General features: G+C 24.6%; 1 protein-coding gene across 1 annotated transcript; it reads right to left on the bottom strand.

Moving 5' to 3' along the window:
* Positions 1-279: 279 nt before the first annotated feature.
* Positions 280-14,418, bottom strand: LOC127286288 (ATP-dependent RNA helicase Ddx1). The gene is made up of 11 exons (XM_051312667.1): positions 14,260-14,418; positions 10,905-10,956; positions 10,179-10,363; positions 7,021-7,220; positions 6,474-6,941; positions 4,720-4,889; positions 4,104-4,266; positions 3,392-3,578; positions 1,588-1,881; positions 1,234-1,451; positions 280-689 (listed from the first exon to the last, which is right to left on the bottom strand). Exons 1-11 carry the CDS (start codon positions 14,273-14,275, stop codon positions 453-455), a joined length of 2,190 nt encoding a protein of 729 aa, XP_051168624.1. The 5' UTR covers positions 14,276-14,418; the 3' UTR covers positions 280-452.
* Between the last annotated feature and the right edge of the window lie 5,350 nt (positions 14,419-19,768).

The raw sequence follows: 19,768 nt of genomic DNA on the forward strand, positions 1-19,768 counted from the left end.
TTGCAATCGCGTTTTTGCATGAATTCGGACAATCTTTTAGATTTAGGAAATTTATAAAATAAGAATCCATGGTACGTTGGCCAATTAGAATTCTTTTAAATAAACAGTTAAGTAAAGGGAAATTATATAAAATGAATTTGAAATGGAAATTCTTATCAATTTAATTTATGGGATATTTATGCGCCCCATTTCAACAAGAAAATCGAACACCAAAGTTAAATAAAATAAAACATAAAAAAAAGAATGATTTGGAAAAACGTATCCTAAAAATAATAACAATTTAATAGATTACCAAATTTATATTTATTAAATATAAAAAAAGTAAGAATAATGTTACACATTTTAAAATGTTTTGTATGTATTTTTTAAAAAAGACGTAATTTAGAAAATATGGTTTCAATTTTATAAATTCGTGAAAAAAAAACAATACATTTTCAATAAAAGTTATTCATTTATATTGATAAATTCATGTGCCACTTTAAAAATGCAAGTTGAGCCTTTGACTCTAAAGATGCTAATTCATTAACGGTTGGTGCCATTTGTTGTACATGATTTTTATAGTCAGATCCAAGATTCAATCTTTTCTGACCATAAGTGACTTTTCCATCAAAATCATTCATTGGCACTTTCATGTCTGGCTCGACTTGTTGAATTGTTATGTTTAAATGATCTTCAATATCCGCTAAATACTGTAAAATTTAACATTAATAAACATTAAGATAACAAGAATGTAATAAGAAAAATTTCCTAAACAATTTGTTTGCTATTCATTATGTGCTATTATTTTATTACATTATTATTATATTATTTATTATTATTATATATTATTATTATATATTTATTATTATATATTTATTATTATTATTATTTTATTATTATTATAGTTTGCAACTCCATGAAGTTGGCTTCGACGCTAAGCGCCGAAAATTGTTTTTCACAGGACTAAAAATATCAAATTATTTTTTTTTAAGTTTTTCAATACAAATAATGCCTTGAAAAATAATTCTCAAGGTATTATGTGGATCCAAAACTTTTTTAAAAAATGATTTCATACTTTTGGTCCCGTGAAAAATAATTTTCTACCCCAACTTCGTGAAGGTTATTTTGCTACTATTAAATAGAAAAAATATATTAAATTTCAATATAATTATTATGCTTGGACTTTTATTAAAATTTCATTTAAACTTTTGGTCCCAAAAAACAATAAATTATTATAAATATAGTAATACATACTCTTGGTTCCTGATACCAAATACAGCATCCACCTTGATCAGTTAAACTAGTATTATTGCAATTTCTTCCTCGTGTGGAGCACCATTCTCCGTGATACCAAACTTTTTCGGGTACAGAACTAACGAGAGAAATTGCTAAACCCATTCTTTCAGCTCTTCCTACTCTTCCAATACGATGCACGTAATTCGATTTTTCATCAGGGAGGGTTACATTAATCACTGAAAAATAATTATTTCTATTTTATTAAAAATAAATTACTTTGTAATAAAAAGTAATCACTTTTTAGAGAAAGTTGAGGATTTTTTTTTTTTATTGTTGAACATTTGTAGAAAATAAAAAATGACTTAAACTTACTAAAAGGTAAGCCTGTAATATCTAAACCTCTTGCCGCAACATCAGTGCATATTAAATATTTGACTTCTTGTCTTTTAAATTTTTCCAAATTTGCTTTTCTTTCGTTTGGTTTTCTATCACCGTGCAAACAAACGCAACTGAGTTCTCTATTTCCCACTGCTCTGAAATAGCGTTCTAAATTATCGCAATCAATTTTTGTTCGACAAAAAATCAAAGCTCTGTCCATTTTATGTTCTCTAATCGCTCGAACGCAATATTCGCCTTTTAATATTTTTACAGCTTCCGACAGTGTTTCTGTGAAAAAAGAAAAAAAATCAAAAAATGTACAATACTATATTTTTTACATCTAGTATGTTACAAGCCAATTTTTAATTTGTAAAATATTTATTTCGAGATATTAAAATTTAACATCTAGCTGTAATTGTAGTGTGGAATTTTGGCAACAAAGTAACTGTAATGTTATTAATAAATTAGGTTTTAGAAATAAGAAAAAAAATTGAATCGTGAATTTTGAAAAGGGCTCAATTCGAAAAAGTGTAAATGTCATTTTCACATAACAATCGATAGTGAAAATGATTCTTAATTTTTTTTAGAGTTGATCTCTTTTCGAAATTTACGATTCAATTTATAAAGACGAAAAAATTCTGTTAGGAATTGAATAGCAGGATGAACAAAAAAATAAAATTTTAATTTTTGTTCATTATAGAAATCACGAAGCTGAAGTACGCAACGTTTATGATAAACGATTTTTAAAGAAATAATTTTTTAAAATGAAAAATTGTAAAATGTTTTGCCTAAAAAATATTTTTTTATAATTTGTTAATTAATGAAAACTACAAGAAATATTTTTTAAGCGAAAAATTATAGAATTTTTCATTTTAAAAAATTAATTCTTTAAAATCGTTTATCATAAACGTTGCGTACTTCAGCTTCGTATAGAAATCTTAAAAAAATTAATATATTAAATTTCTATCTTCTTTTACAATATTGACTATTTTTCATCGGCAATTTTTTTTCTACGTTTTTTTTTTTTTAATGATACTTAAGAATCTCTCGCATGGATTTTCAAAAATTTTAATTTAAAAAAAAGAAAAATATGAGTTTGAAACATCATTGTACTCTTCTATTAAATATGTATCTTTTTTCACAATTTTAAGTATTTTTCATCGTCAAATTTTTTCTACACTTTTGTTTTAATGATTCTTCAGACTTTCTCGTATGGATTTTCAAAAATTTTAATTTTTTCAAAAAAATAAAAATTCTAAAATGGTAAAAAATTAAAATTTTCTTTTTTTTATCACCTTATATGTTTTAGGACCCAAATGAGGCAAGAAAAAAAATATAACCTCGTTTAATAATTTAAATTTAAGTGGGTCAAAATTGGGAGTGGTGCCTCCCCTTAATTTTACATTTTCATAAGTTAATTTAAAAAAACTGTTTGATTTAAAATATCTTTAAAGAACAATTATGGGCCTTATTAAAAAAAATTCAGTAATTATGATAAAATTCCTATATTAATAATAATAATAATAATAATAATAATAATAATAATTTTTCAGCAATTTTTTAAAAATGATTTAGGTACAGAATATGTCTTTAAAAGTTTTAATACAGTTTAAATCGATGAAAAAAAATTTTCTTTATATTTTATGAACAAAACACAAACTTAGGGAAAAACTGTCCAAAAGAATTGAATAATAATCTTAAATATTTAAAATAATAATTTTAAATTCTGAATAACTGCATTTAGATTTATAATAATTATTGTTTTGGTTTTTATCTTTATACATTGAAATAATCTTACCGATCGTATTACTTCCAGGTCTAACATTATCTCTTATGTGAACATTGTCAGTTTGTATGTGTTGTCTTAAATTCTCCCATGATTTATCCTTTTGAGGATCGACCATGACAACCACATGATGTACTGTTTCGGGTACCGCGTCTTCGCCCTTTAAATCTACCCAAGTTGGAAAATGCATTAAACGTTCCTGAAAATTGAAAAGAAATAAAATTAAATAAATTTAAAAGAAATAGAAAATACAATATTTCTTCAGGCTTAGACCATTATATATTTCGACCAAAGTCGTTGTGATATAATTTAAAAAAAAATAGAAACTTTCAGAAATTATTTTTGTATTATATCTAGAGAAAGGAAATAAAAAGTATGTTAACATTTTTCTTATTTATCTTGAAATATGAATTTGAAGTAGAGAAGATACATAAAACTGTCACTTTTTTACAACAATAGAAAATATATTAAAAAAACATAGAATTGTTCTTAAAAGTGTGAAAAGAATTATTAATTCTTGTTTAAAATTAATAAAAAAATATATAAATTAATAAAAAAAAAAACAAACAGATTAATTAATTTTAAACGAGAATTAATAATTCTTTTTACACTTTTAAGAATTGTTGTATGGTTTTTTTTTTATTTTTTAATTGTTATTATTGTTCGAAATATAAAGGCCTGATCCTTTATTTTTAATGAAGATTTAAGAAAAAAAAAAAATTACCGCCATTTTCTTCACGTCAAAATCGTGAAGAGTTGCTGAGCAGACAATCATTTGCAAACGTTTACCATCGCTAGTAATTTTTGGAATTTGTTTATGCAAACGATCAATCATATCTTTGTATCCCTGTTTTAAAAGACCGTCGGCTTCATCAAGAACAAAAAATCTATTTTTTGAAAAATAAACAAGTTATAATAATTACATAAAAGCATAGGACTTTTTGAAACATAATTATTTCATAAATTAAACACTATATAAAAAATTTTACACGGAATAAAGTAACTTTCATTACTTACAAAGTAAACCTCTAAACTGTCCGGAACTTGTGCGCAATTCTTGCAATTTTTTTTCTCCGTAAATATAAAAAAATTACTCCTGAAATAGTAAAGTTTACTCTGGAAATTGTATTTTTTTGTTAACTATTTCCGCGGAGCAAAAATTGAATGAAATGCGCAAAAATTTCTGTCAGTTTAGAATTTACTTTGGAAGTAGTAAAAATTACTTTTTTCATTTTTCTCAGTGTAAGAATGAAGACTTAGGTTTTTATACAAATTATTAACATAAAGCAGTGGACTGTAATTTTTTTTTTTATTATACAGTATATAATGGAAAACTCTACCTGCAGTGAGTGAGAGATAAATATCCTCCTTGAATTAAATCCTCTAACCGACCAGGAGTACCGACGACAATATCGACGCCTGAATTTAAAACTGCAATTTGTTCCTTGATATTTACACCGCCAATGACTAAGAGTTCACGAACAATTGGATCTTTTATGTGACCTTTAAACTGTAAAATTTTATTATATTAAAGTTATTTTTTTTCCGCATAATTATTTTTAAACAAAAATTTATTTTTCGAATTAGCATTTAACAGAATTTATTTTTAAACGAATTTTTACTTAATAAAATTTTTACCGAACTTTTATTTGGCAGAATTTTTATTTCACATAGAATTTCTGTTTATCAAACTTTTTTTTTATTTAAAAGAATTTGGGTTTCGAAGAATTCTAAATTAGCCGAATTTAGAAAAGAATTATAATTAAATAATAAATAATAATAATAATAATGAATAATTTTAATTTAGCATAATTTTCATTCAACGGAATTTTAAGTGATTCGAATTTTTAAATGTTAAAATTTTTAATTCACCGAATTTTCATTTGTTTGAATTTTTTTTTCTCAAAAACCACTATGGCGATCCCAAGATGAAACTTGCAGGATGATTGTATAAAGCACATTTGCCACAACATTTGGTAAAATTTTGAAAAAAGTAAAGATTGATTTTCAAAATTGGTATTTTAATCTTTCAAATGTTCATAAAAAATTTATTTTTTACTTCTTAATTTTTTTTTATTAATTACTTTTTTAAAAAAAGTGCAAAAATTTTCAAAATAGCGTATGTTTGTTAATTTTCAAAATTTTGCAGAAATATTTGGTGGAGTTATTTTACTAAAGTAATAAATTCCCAGTCAGTCATGATAAACTGATGTGGAATCCACCTTTATCGAATTTGAATTAATAATTAACAAAATTGGCACTTTCATAATGTTGAAAATTACAAATATTATAATTAAATCAGTGAAATGATATTTTTAAAAAATTATAAATTCAAACTATTTGAAATGTGTTGAATCGATTTTGAATTTAATTATCCTTATACCTGCATCCCAAGCTGTATGTTTACATTGAAGTACAATGGGTCAATTTAGTCGAAGGTCATAAACAATATATTGAAAATCCCAAAGATAATAAAATTCAATCAGTTGCAATTCGTTTATTGACCTGTTTAGAAGTGCTCAAATCGAGTGTCATTTTTGTAAATTTAAAAGCAAAATTTGATTATGTTAATTTTCTTTTACTTGATATTTTCACATAATTAAAAATAGTTTCGGGAGTGTTCAAATTTTTTAATTCGCGAAGTTTTGCAGTGTTAAATTTTTTTTTGTCATTTTAGTACATTTTTTGTTCCGCGAGTGTTCGAAATTTTTAAAATCGCAATCGTTTAAATTTTTAGTCAAAGAATTTTTTTTTTCAATTTAAACATGGTTTTGGAAGTGTTTGAAATTTTTTAAATCGCATGCGGTTCCAGCAGAAATATTTCATCGTCTGAAATATATGATGCATCGATTGCAAGTTAAGGTTGGTTTTTTTTTTAATAATTACATGCAATTGTTAATTTAAATTATTTAACAACGCTCTCAATTTCAAATTAATCTCATTTTTGAAATTTTGTGTAATCATTTTAATCAACCTCTTCTTATTGAGCATCTATGATGTCTGTAATAATTATAAAACGTGTCTGCGAGCGAGAAATTTTATCGTTAATAATTAATTAACATATTTTTAATAACAAAAAAAAAAAGAATTTTACCTTTTGAATTTGATTGTACGTTTGTTCAGCCAATTCACGAGAAGGTTCAATGACAATAGCTTGCGGGGCATTATTCATGGGTTTCGAATCATCCCCTTTACTGCCTGATGTATTATTCGGATTAGTTTTAATATTATCTTTTGGCGCTGATGACAATGCAACAAAACCATTTGGCGGTGAATGTCTAAAGGGTTGAGCACCAAAATTAAAAGACATTTCAGCATTTTTCAATACCACCGCCGGAAAGAATGTCATTGATTTTTGTTGTGAATTTAATGTGAAAGCTGGTCCCAAATCAACACCATTTTTCATAAATCGAATTTCTCCTTTTTGTAAATCTAAAAGACATCCAATAACATCATGCATTCCAAATGATTCTCCATAATTATCAAATTGTCGGGCATTTGATTTTTTGCCAGTTCCACCAAAACCGAAACCAAATTTATCAGTTCCTAAATCCAAGGCTGCCTAAAATTTGAAAAATAATTTCTCTTTTTTTTTTTTTTAAAAAAAAAGGTGATTAGTTTTTAATTATTAAATTAAATACCTGGGCAGTAGACCATCCGACACGACAGAGGCCTTCATCAGTGACAATAGCTTCAAAAAAAAATTTTCCATTTCCTTGAACGCCTTTATTGGCACGACAACCGTGCCAATCGCGTGGTTCACGACTTTGACAAAGTAATCCATCGGGAGCTACGGCTAATGCTGATCCACGATCAAACATACTGAGAAGCCAGTTGGGAGCTTGATAATTTTAATTAAAAGGACAAAAAAAGTATTTATTATTAAATTCAATTTGATTATTAAAAATTTATCTCAAGGTTTTAAGGGGAGGGAGCGCTGAAATTTCAATCTTTCGAAATTTAGGCTGTTTAAGGTTGTCAATTTTTTTTTTTCTGTTAATATTGAATATTTAAAACTGTAATATACTACAGGATATTGAAAAACAATTGATTTATTAATAATTTTTTAAATAAATCTCGAAATCTTCAAAAAATAAAAATTTAAACTTCTGTTGCAATTTTTATTATTTTTCATTGCTGATCTTTTTTTATACACTTTTTTCATGATTCTGAACAATCAATCGTATGGATTTTGAAAAAACTCAATTTTTTCAAAAAATAAAATTTCTGAAAAAAAATAATTGTTAAATTGTTAAAAATTACTTTTTCAAGGTTCTAAAAATTTTTTTTAAAAAATTGTTATCCTTAAACCAAACCAATTACGTTTGGTTGAAATTTTATCAAGTATTCTTTAAAAATTCAACTTCTTCTATAATTTTTATTATTTTTCATCGGTAATTTTTTTGTAGGCTTTTTTCATGATTCTGAACAATCAATCGTATGGATTTTTAAAGATTTTAATATTTTGAAAAAATAAAATTTCTAAAATGGTTAAAAAATTTTTTTTATAATTTTGATAATTCACAATAATTTTAGATCCAAAATAATGCAAAAAAAAAAAAAAAATTGACACCCCTTGAGGAGGTTATAGGGATTGACTGAATAAATCAAAACAGAAACCATTATTTTATGATTTGACTTTCTCGGTACTGTGAAACGTCTGGCAACACCACATTACGTCAGTCGAGTTGCAAATGGTTGCTTTATGACTTGTTTACTTTAATAAAACAATTATCCCTCTATTTAATTAACTTTAATTTAATTTTAAAAATGTATAATCAATTTTATTTATTAACTTTTATTTTCTTTTTAAATATAACGTATTTTATACGTGCTATCAGAATCAACATTTTAAAATTTAGCGCGCAAAATTAACGTATAATAAGGTTATTCAAGTTGGGTGGGGGAAAGCCAAGATGGTTGCTTGCTGGTGCACCTATCAGCCTATCAGCATTCATTCCCGAGAGAAATTTCTCGTGGGAATGAATGCTGATAGGCTGATAGGTGCACCAGCAAGCAACCATCTTGGATTTCCCCCACCCAACTTGAATAACCTTATATGCATGATCAAGTGTGCAACGTTGCCAGACGTTCTGACAGCTGTTCAATTTAACGTATAAAACGTGAAATATTGTTACAAATTAATTTATTGCAACTCTCACAAGAACCTAATGACCCTTTTTTAAACGGATATTTAATCATTATATATCTGTTTTGTATTAAAAAAAGTTTCATCAATTTCTTAATATCAGGTAATTTGTGGTGAACAAATATGTATGAGAAAGTACTCAATTCCCATAAGACTCAATGTTAAATGTTAAAAAACAAAAACACTCATAACTTTTTTCACAAGTACCTAGAGGTCTCAAAAATTTAACAACATTTTTTTGAAACCTTTATCTAGTAGTGGACCAAGTTTCATTAAATTGGTAATATCAGATCTATTATCCCTATAACCTCCTTAACAACATTAAATTCAATGAGTTGAAATTTCACCGGGTCCCTACCCTTCAATATTATAATTTCTAATATCATGTTTCCTGAGATAATTATGAGGCATTTCATATGAGAATACGGGGTCATGTCTCAGATTTTTCTCAAAATTCGGTAAATTGTAGTGATAGTGGTGCTAAATAAGTGTACAAATTTTGAATTTGGAATTTTTAATATTATTCGAGATATTTACAATAACAAATTTGTGCAATATTTTTTTAGTTTACTTATAACTTTTTTCCTGCTAAAAATAGAGAAAAATGTTGCAAATGTTTTTTACGCAGAAGACCTTAAATTTTTAGAAAAAAAATTATTAATTTTTAAACATTTTGTTTAAAAAAAAAATTTGTTTATAACTATTAAACATGTTCTCCCTCATTTAGAAGCGCGAAAAAAATCATGAATATTGTTTAAGTCATAATAAATCGATGGTTAAATTTTTGAGATGGCATTATTTTTTGTTTTCGAGATATTAATTAATTAACTAACAAAAGTTAATAAAAAATGAAATATTTTACGAACAAAAAAAATTAGAGTAATTTTAAAAACACCATTAGAATGCTTATCAAAATACGCATCCAACGAGCCATATATGAACTATTTCTGATAAACGAGTGTGAAATTAATAATTAATAATAAAAATTATTTAAATAATTAATAAGATTTGATGAAATTAATATAAATCGTCAATTCTTTTTTTATTTGGAAGATCATCTAATTATGTATTAAATAAAACCAGTGTAAATAACATTTTTAACAAATTTAAATTATTAACAGATGATTATTAAAAATCGATGTTAATGCACCCCACGACACAAGTTAGAGGAAACTGTCTACCTACTCGGCATGGTATTTTTTAGTCTTTTTCTAAATAACATTTTGTAATGAATTTTTGATTCTTGGTAATACTTAATATTCACAATTTTTTTCGCGCTTTTAAATGAAGGTGAACATGTTTAAAAGTTATAAACAAATTTTATTTTTTAAACAAATTGTTTAAAAATTAATAATTTTTTTAAAAACTAATTTTTTTCTAAAAATTTAAGGTCTTTTGCGTAAAAAACATTTGCAACATTTTTCTCTATTTTTAGCAGGAAAAAAGTTATAAGTAAACTAAAAAAATATTGCACAAATTTGTTATTGTAAATGTCTCGAAAAATATTCAAAATTTCAAATTCAAAATTTGTACACATATTTAGCACCACTATCACTACAATTTACCGAATTTTGAGACATGACCCCGTTTTCTCATATGAAATTCCTCATATATATGCCACTAAATTATGTCAAAATTTTGTTAAATTACAAGATTGAGCTTCTGAAGATTTGGTCCCCTTTCCTGATTCTAAATCCTTTAGAGTCTCCCAGACAATTTGAATGATTGGAAGGCAAAATGCACCAGTTTTGCCACTTCCTGTTTCTGCAGCCATTAGAACATCTCCACCTCCCAAAATTAAAGGTATTGCTTCTGCTTGTACATCAGTTGGTAGCCTTGATTTATGTTAAAAATTATATTTATTAATAATTACATGTACTATTATAAATATATTAATAATTTTATTATTATTAGTATGTATATAGTTGAAAATTTTAAGTATAAAAAAACATATCTTTTTTTTTTTTAACATTTTCAAACTTTTTTTTTGGTGGGTACAGATTTTTGATAAAACAGAAAACCTTTAAAATTCGTGAGCCAAAAGTTTTGAACGTTCAAATAAACGAAATTTTTTTTAATTACGAATTTTATTACAAAATATTTTTTTAAATATCTAAAAAAAAATTATCGATTTAATAATTGTTTAATTTACTGATTTATTTTACATTGTCATCATAATTTTTAATAATTTATAGATTGAAAAAAATATTTCGTTCATTTGAACGTTCAGAACTTTTGGCTTATTCAAATTCATGATTTTGGCTCACTGGAATTTTAAAAAACAAAAATGTAGTTTTGATCGATATAAAATTTGCTACAAAGTGAACTATAACACATATAATTCTTATATTATAATAATAATAATTATATACTTACATCCAATCCATTTCTTCGACAGCTTTGCCTAATTCGGGCAAAACTCCCATTTCTTAAAGAAAGAATGCTATTATTAATATAAAATAAAATAAACTACATATTTATAATTTATTGATAATACAAAGTCAAGAAAGTTATTTTTAAAAGTGTTTTTCGAATTTCTAAAGACAAGTTACTAAAAACTCAAAATTAATTCAAAATTAACAAAAAAAAAAAACAATTTTTCAAAGAAATATTTTCCTTTTTTTAATAAAACTAAATTACTGTTACCTTTAGAAATTTTGAAAGAAAAAATTGAAATTTTTCTAACGTCGATGAAGTTCACGACGTTTATGATCAACGATGTAGAAGAAAAAATTTTTCTTATGCAAATTATTAGAATTTTTTATCTAAAAATTTTTAGCAACCTTTCTCAATCAACATTTTTTAGAAGAAAAATTTTAGAGCAAAAAATTAATTATTATTTTTTAAGTGAAAAGTAAAGTTTAAAGAATTTATTTAATTTTTATTTCCATAAATCGTAAAAAAGGGACTACAGTACTCTTTCTCTTGAAAGCAGGTGAAAATGTGAATTATTTACCAAAAATAAATAACATAAAGGTGATTAAAGAAACTTATAGTTAAAATTAATTAACGTGCAAAATAACTAAGTTTTGTATCTATTTAAATTTTGATTATTAACTAAAATTTTCCATCAATGATAGAAGCATTAATAGTTTAAAATTTGGGTAAAAATTAAATTATTGTGGATAAATTAAAACTTAAAGCAATCAAAATTTGAAGAATTTGAAATTCAAATAATTTTAAACTTAAATCAATTAAAATTTAGATAAATTATAAAATTCGGATAATTTGAAACTTAAATAAATTAAAATTTGGACAAATTAAAATTTAAATTAATTTGAAACTTGAATCAATTAAAATTTAAATAAATTTAATTTTGGATAATTTGAAACGACTGTGATGTTTACAACTTTTATGATCAACGATTTTGAAGAAAAAAAAAAAATTTCAAGGTAATAAATTTTATTATTTTTTCGTGAAAACTATTTTTAAATTTTTAATCGTTGTTCATAAACGTTGTGAACTTTACCGATATAGTTGATTGCAATTAGAATGAATTAAAATTTAGATCGATTACAAATTTTAGTCAATAAATTAGAAATTTATTGAAATTTAGCATAAATAATTTTTATATTGATGAAAAAACTTTTTGATGAATTTGAAGCATGGGTTAATTAAATTATTTATAGAAAATGTTAGTGAATTTAACAACGTTTATAATCAACGATTGGAAAAAACAATTTTTTATTTGGAAAATAATAATTAATTTTTGGCCTAAAAATTTTTCTTTTGGGTTAGTCCACTGACTTTCATCTAATAGTGGTTGCGACCAATTTTTAAAAAATCTAGTTTTAATATATGTGAAACTCGATGATTCCCTGAGTTCATTAATCATAATATTATGGTAAAAATTTTATTCCCTTTAAAAATATTAAATATCAAAAGTAGGAGGTTCACAATGTGATTTTGTAACCTTAAATTTTTCAATTTTTTTAAAAACGCTATATTATTAAAAAACTATTAAAAATTAGATGTTGGAACTTACCAAAAACATAAATCACTTTATTCTGCACAGAGGAACGAAAGAATTATTGCAAAAATTTATTATTTTTGGATGATATACGATTTAAAAAAAAAATTTATTTAAATATTCTCAAGGTTTTTATTTACTTATAACTTTTTTGTCGGTGCTCCGAAAAAATTAAGGTTTTGCACAAAGATTTTTTATAATATTCTTTACCTTCCTTTAAAATCTCACGAAGATGTTTTGCTTCGTTTTGGAGATATTAATTTTCAAAATTTTCTATTTAAAAAGGTTAATAAACCGATTTGAAGTTAACTGACCAATTTCAAATCGCTACATTTTAATATATTTTTATAAAAAATGGAGCAGTTTGAATTTGGTTAGTTAACTTCAAGTCTTTTAATTAACCTTTTTAAATAGAAAATTTTGAAAATTAATATCTCCAAAACGAAGCAAAACATCTTCGTGAGATTTTAAAGGAAGGTAAAGAATATTATAAAAAATCTTTGTGCAAAACCTCAATTTTTTTGGAGCACCGACAAAAAAGTTATAAGTAAATAAAAATCTTGAGAATATTTAAATAAAATTTTTTTTAAAATCGTATATCATCCAAAAATAATAAATTTTTGCAATAATTCTTTCGTTCCTCTGTGCAGAATAAAGTGATTTATGTTTTTGGTGAGTTCCAACATCTAATTTTTAATAGTTTTTTAATAATATAGCGTTTTTAAAAAAATTGAAAAATTTAAGGTTACAAAATCACATTGTGAACCTCCTACTTTTGATATTTAATATTTTTAAAGGGAATAAAATTTTTACCATAATATTATGGTTAATGAACTCAGGGAATCATCGAGTTTCACATATATTAAAACTAGAAATTTTAAAAATTTGTTCGCAACCACTATTAGACGAAAGTCAGTGGACTGACCCTTTTAAAAATTGTTGTTTGAAAAACGTTGCAAACATTTTTTTTAGGCAAAAATTATAATAATTTGCACAGAAAGATATTTTATTTCATTGAAATCGTTGATCATAAAAGTTGTTCACTTCACCGACGTTATAGAAAAGATAAAAATCTACAATTTTGTATTCTCTAAATTAATATAATCTCCGGAATGTGAAAAAAAATTCTTTTTAAATTAATAAATTATTTCTTAACATTTCTTAGCTTAATTTTCATTGTAAATTTCAATTATTTAAAAAAATATTATATCAGTAAATTAATTGAATCATGGAAACGGTTATTTTATAGGTTGAAATATGAATAAATTAAGAAAATTTTATTGAACAAAGTGGATTTTTTGTTTGTCTATTATTAACTATAAATTATTTCTTTGAAATCAATAGAAGAAAAAAAAATTCTAAACAAATGACCTATTGTAACTAACGTTTATATATAAACGTATATATTTAATAAAATAATTTGTGAAAAATATTTATAATCATTGTACAATGAAAATAAAAAAATTAAATTTTCTTTTGATATATATAGATTTGATTAAAATAAAGTTTAGAAATTTTGTCATTCAAAAGGGAGAATAATTAAATTAATTTGGTTTTATTAAATAGAAGAAGTATTTATTTAAAAATTGTCTCTCGACATTGTTAATTGTTTACAATTAGTAATATAATTTTTAATAATAAAAACATGCAGAATTTTTTGACAGTGATAACTAACCTATAAAAAGAATTTATTTAAACATGTATAGGTAAAAGTGAAAAAAGCCAACAATAACATATTTTTTTTAAATAAAAATATTGTACCTTCAAAAGCCGCCATTTTGGCTTTTCCTTTATTATTTGGAAAATAAGTAAATTGTCAATATTTTCACCGGTTGTTGAAGAATTCACAATAAATACTATTTATTATTTTATACATTCATTGATCAACATTGATGTAGATGGGCAGGCGTCAACTGACATAAAGCATGGTTTGCAATGGATAACAAAAATACTTAATGAAAAGCTTCTGCTGATAAAAGATAGATGGTGCAAATTCAGCGCAGTTAGTTTAGCTAGTTCCCCAGTGGTGCGCTGCAATCGTTTAGATAAGAATTTAGAGGAATCCCCGAAATGTTGAATATCTGATGAGCGTAACTTCCCGTATATTGTAAATGAAACGGTGATTCCCCTTTGTATAGGGAAAACTATAAGGTCGTTTTCAAATATTTCTGAGTTATTAGATAACAGTTGGCTGCATGAAAAGTTAAAATAACCAAAGTCAAAGGTATTTTGAAGGAGAGTCCAGAATACGGGTTTCTGAACGTCGACGCGTTGATAGCAACGCGTCTGTCTTATGGGACATCAATGGGAGAGACAAAGACAGAATGAAACGTCGACGTTCAGAAACCACTTATTCTGGACTCTCCCTGATTAAACATTTAAAAAATTTTAATAATCTAAAAAGTTTTAAACAAATTAGTTGGTAGTGACTATAGTGACTCTACCCAACGCTGTACTACCCGATTATATAAAAACAAATGTTTTTTTTTCATATGTTAGCGTTGAAAGTAACAGTGTTTTATTTAATGAACTGACAAAATTAAACGCGCGCAAGCGCGCCAAATTGAATATTTCATTGTTTGTTATAAAGAAATTAAAGATTCATATTATTAATAATAATTAAATTTATTAGAATATTATTTCATATTAAATAATAATAATGAAAATTACAGGCCTCGGATTATACGACTTTTTACGACTTTTTTCAAAAATACGACTTTTATCGACTTATTTTAATAAAATGCGACATTTTTTTTACATTTGAAAAAAAATGTAAATAAAATACATTTTTTTAGTATAAAATGTAGATCTTCTTCAGATCTTCTTCAATTCAATTATTTAACAAATTTTTAACCAAAATGATTCTTCACTAAATTAATTATTTTTAATAATTTTAATTAAATACATCACAAATTCAATTATATCAAAATTATTTTTCAATTAAAATTTTTATGAAATTTAACAATTGTTTATAATTAAAAAAAAAATATCACAATAAAATTGAATTACTTTTTAAAAATTTCAATTCAAAATAAACTAAAATTCAATTATTACCCGAAATTTTAATTCAAAATCAATTAAAATTCAATAATTATCCAAAATTTTCAATTTAAAATTTAATTATTTACCAAGTTTTCAATTTAAAATGAAATAAAATTCAATTATTTTCTAAAATTTCTATTCAAAATTAATTATCCAAATTTTCAATAAAAAATGAACTTAAATTAGATTATTATCCAAAATTTCAATTAAAATTCCATTTTTTTCCAAAATTTTCAATTCAAAATGAATTGAAATTTAATTATTATCCAAATTTAAAATCAAATAAAATTTAATTATTCTCAAAAATTGGAATTCAAAATTAATTGAATTTTCAATAATTTGAATTTAAAAGTATCTAAAATTTAATTATTTCTAAAATTTTCCATCGAAATTTTTTTTTTTGAAATTTAATAATTTCAATTATAACTCTAAGGAAATTCAATTATTTTTAACTATTTTAATAATATTCTTTGAAAATTCAACTATCTGAAACCATTTTTCAATTAAAAATGATTTTCAAATTATTGTATTTTGTCCGCATTTTCTAATAAATTTTTAGTGAAATCATCTAAAATTTTAATTAAAAATCACTTAAAGTTTCAATTAATTTAAAAAATCTCAATTTTAAATCTTTGAAAATTCAATTAAATTTAAAAAATGTTTTCCAAAAATTGTTTGATAAATTATTTTTAGTTTTGTAAAATTTAATAATTGTTTGAAAATTAACAATATATCTTTTGAAATTTAATTATTTCTAAAAATTTCAACTTTAACCCTTAGAAAAGGATTATTATTAAAAAAAAATTTTATTTAAAAATCTGTACAATATTTTTGTTAAAATAAAAAACAAATCCACTTTTTTTTGGAATATAAATCGACTAAAACGACTTTTTGTGTCTTTAAGTTGATTCGAGGCCTGTGTTTTTATAATTAATATTTAATAGGTATTCGTTGGCTCCTGGTACCTTAAAAATTAATTTTTAAAAATGAATTTTTTTCAAATTACTATCTTGTACAAAATTTCCTGGTGCATCTTTTTTCTCATCATACATTTTTTGTGTTTGTATACAATTTTTGAATCAATATACAACTTTAAAAAAAATTTCGTTGGTAAACGTTGTGTACTTCAGCTTCGTGAATTGAATTTTCGAATTTGGAATTTTAAAGAAACTTTTTCCGAAATTTGGAAACACAATTATACAACTTTGGCAAAAATGAGAAAAAGAATTGTCAAAATTTGACACGTCATAAGATTACTATTCAAAAAAATACGTGAAATCAGAAAAGGCCAACTTCAAGTTAAGACAGAAGGACAGACCAAGCATTTTATTATTATATAATTAAAAAGTGTTGTAAATAATAAAAAATGTATTCAGTAGTTAATGAAAACAGAAATGTGTCATAATATATGGGACGGTCCATGCCAAACCAATATATCGTCGACTGTGACCTCTTCGATTTGACTCAAATTTTTTTACCATTTTCTACCCTCCAAAAAAGAGCTTCATGATTTTTTTCAAATTTTTTCATCAAGCCGCTTACGAGATATGAATTTTTCAAAATTGGAGAATTTTAATTATTTTTTATTTTTGAATGCTCATAACTTCCTTAAAAATGCATCAATTTTAAAAGTTCCTTTTTTCAAAATGTGTGTTTTTAACTCAACTTTCCAAAAATTTCATGTAAAAAATTATAAAATTAAAATTTACTATATTAGGGTCAGTTGAGGTAAATGGGGACAAGAGGTTTTGTAGCTTAATTTACAGTTTTAAAATTAAGTTCAGTGTCAATATTTTAACCTCAGATCACCTGCAAGAGGTTTTGAGTATTGCCAAGCTTTTATCTTGACAATTGGCAGCAAGATAAAAAAAGTTATCGCTCAATGCATAAAAACTTGAAAATCAATGTCAAACTGTTTCAGTATTTTGTCGAGCATTTCAAAGAAAACGGACTTAAAAATTATACCAAATTTTTTTCTTATTCCTTTTGACTCCCATAACAGAAATTCACTTGAAATTTTGATTTTTATGAATTTGGTTAATAATGACAAGCTGTCCCCATTTACCCTGAGTTTTCAAATTTTTGGGGTAAATGGGGACAGCTTGTCATTAATAACCAAATTATCAAAAATCAAAAATTCAAGTGAATTTCTGTTATGGGAGTCATAAGGAATAAGAAAAAAAGTTGGTATGATTTTTAAGTCTAGGAATGAAACTATTTTAACACCAATCCACTTTCTTATCGACTATATCAAAATGTAAAATGATTATACCAGTTAACGGAATTCTAAATACAGAAAATGAAATATTTTATTCTAATACTTGTTACAGGGCGTATTAGAACTTAACATTTGGAGTTTTCTTATAATACAATTATGAATTTCGCAAAAACTATTCTAATTTTTGTTTCTAAATATATTAAACTTTATTATTTTTATTTTAGGCATTCTTAAAAAATAGTAATGAAATCTATTACCACCTCAAAATCTTCCGCAATTGTAACTTAATATACTAAATATGAGTGTCAAAATATTAAATATCCTTACAAGATTTCTTTCCGTGTAGTTTTTAAAAAATTTTCAAAACAAATCGAACGCTACATATAGTTTTAAAAATAACATTTTAATTTGCAAAAATATAAATAATTTTTCTAGAATTTTTTGCACCAAATTTTCGAAAAGTTCACGTAAAAAAATGTTTTAAAAAATCGCAGATTTAAATGCAAAATGATGTCTAAAAAAATATTTATCTGTTAAATTGTAGTTGGGAAAAATGATTTCATGAAATTCGATTTGTGTAAATAAATGTACGTAAATTAAATCTCGAGTATATATTATTCATTCCTAATAAGGATTATATTGAGCACAACATCATAGTGGTGGACAATGAAAAAAAAAACTGCAGTAAGTAGTATAAGCGGTTTAAGGGAACTCGGACAGACCACAAGTAGTACAAATTCACTTCACAATGAATTGTGCTAGATGGGTGAACAAACATCAGGCGAGTTATGTATTTTATATAATTATTTAGTCACCAAAGACAATATGGAAAACCGCTAAAATGGCTTAATTCAAATTTTTAATTTCATTAATTTTGACTAATTATTTGAAACAACAATAATTTACAATAGAGCTTGTAAGATAAGGGATAAATAAACAAAAATGATTTTGAGACAATCGCAACGAGGAATTGATGAATAAATATCTTAAAATATATAGTAAAGATTTTAGATAAAAATTTTAATCCTTCATTTATGGCGCTTTACGATGAAGGAGGATTTAGTTGCAAAAAATTTTAGGTTATGTTTTAGTGAAAGTTTTACCATAGATCAAAGGTTAATTTTTAATTAGATAAAATCAAAATCAGTTTTAATTGAATATTTTGAATTTAATTAAGACTTCACAGAAAAAACTGAACTCAGAATGAGCCGTGTAGGCGGCTCATTTTGATGTGCAACAAAAATGAACCAGGTTGGTGGCGCCACTGTCTATGTCGTTTAGCATTGGCTCATTTTGATTTGCATCAAAAATGAGACAAGGTTTTTTCTGTGTTAAACATCAGTGGTTTGTATTAAGAGTTGATGCTCTTTGTGTATTTTCACCACTCCAAAAATCACAAACATAACCTACAATTTTTTGCAGCTAAGGTCTCTTTTACCGTAAAGCGTCACATTTATAGAAAGTATGAGAGTTTGAATAAAAACACTTAATACTTTTTTTCTATGTTTAATTAATTAATTTAGACAAACATATTCAGTATAATATACATATATATATATATATTTTTTTTTTGCAGTAGTTGTAGTATTTGTTTTCACGCTTTAAAGTATACTTTTCAAGGAAATAATGAATGTTTGCTTTTTATTTTTAAACTCGTATACTTATGTAATGCTTATAGAGGGTAGGCTAGAGAAATGAGAGAAGATCCTAATTTACTTTCAAGTATAGAATTAAAACCACGAATAAGTTACGCTTTACGATTTGCAGATACGTATATCCGCTGAAGTGCATAATTCTGCACTAGAGTTGAAAACTCGCTCAGTACAAAGTAAGTGCAACAAGATCAAAGTGTGCTTGAAATGGAGCCCTGGAAAGCGTGTTTTGTGTACAAAATGTGGGGAATATGTAATTGTTTGCAAAGAGAATGAATAGAAAGTTATTATTCTATTTGTCACAAATTTCTAGACTCTCACTTTTGTTTCTCTTAAATAAATAATAAACTCAAAAATT

This window comes from Leptopilina boulardi, unplaced genomic scaffold, assembly GCF_019393585.1.
Source record: "Leptopilina boulardi isolate dan_hultmark-lab unplaced genomic scaffold, ZJU_Lbou_2.1 LbouV2_352, whole genome shotgun sequence".
In the NCBI taxonomy this organism is placed as follows: domain Eukaryota; kingdom Metazoa; phylum Arthropoda; class Insecta; order Hymenoptera; family Figitidae; genus Leptopilina; species Leptopilina boulardi.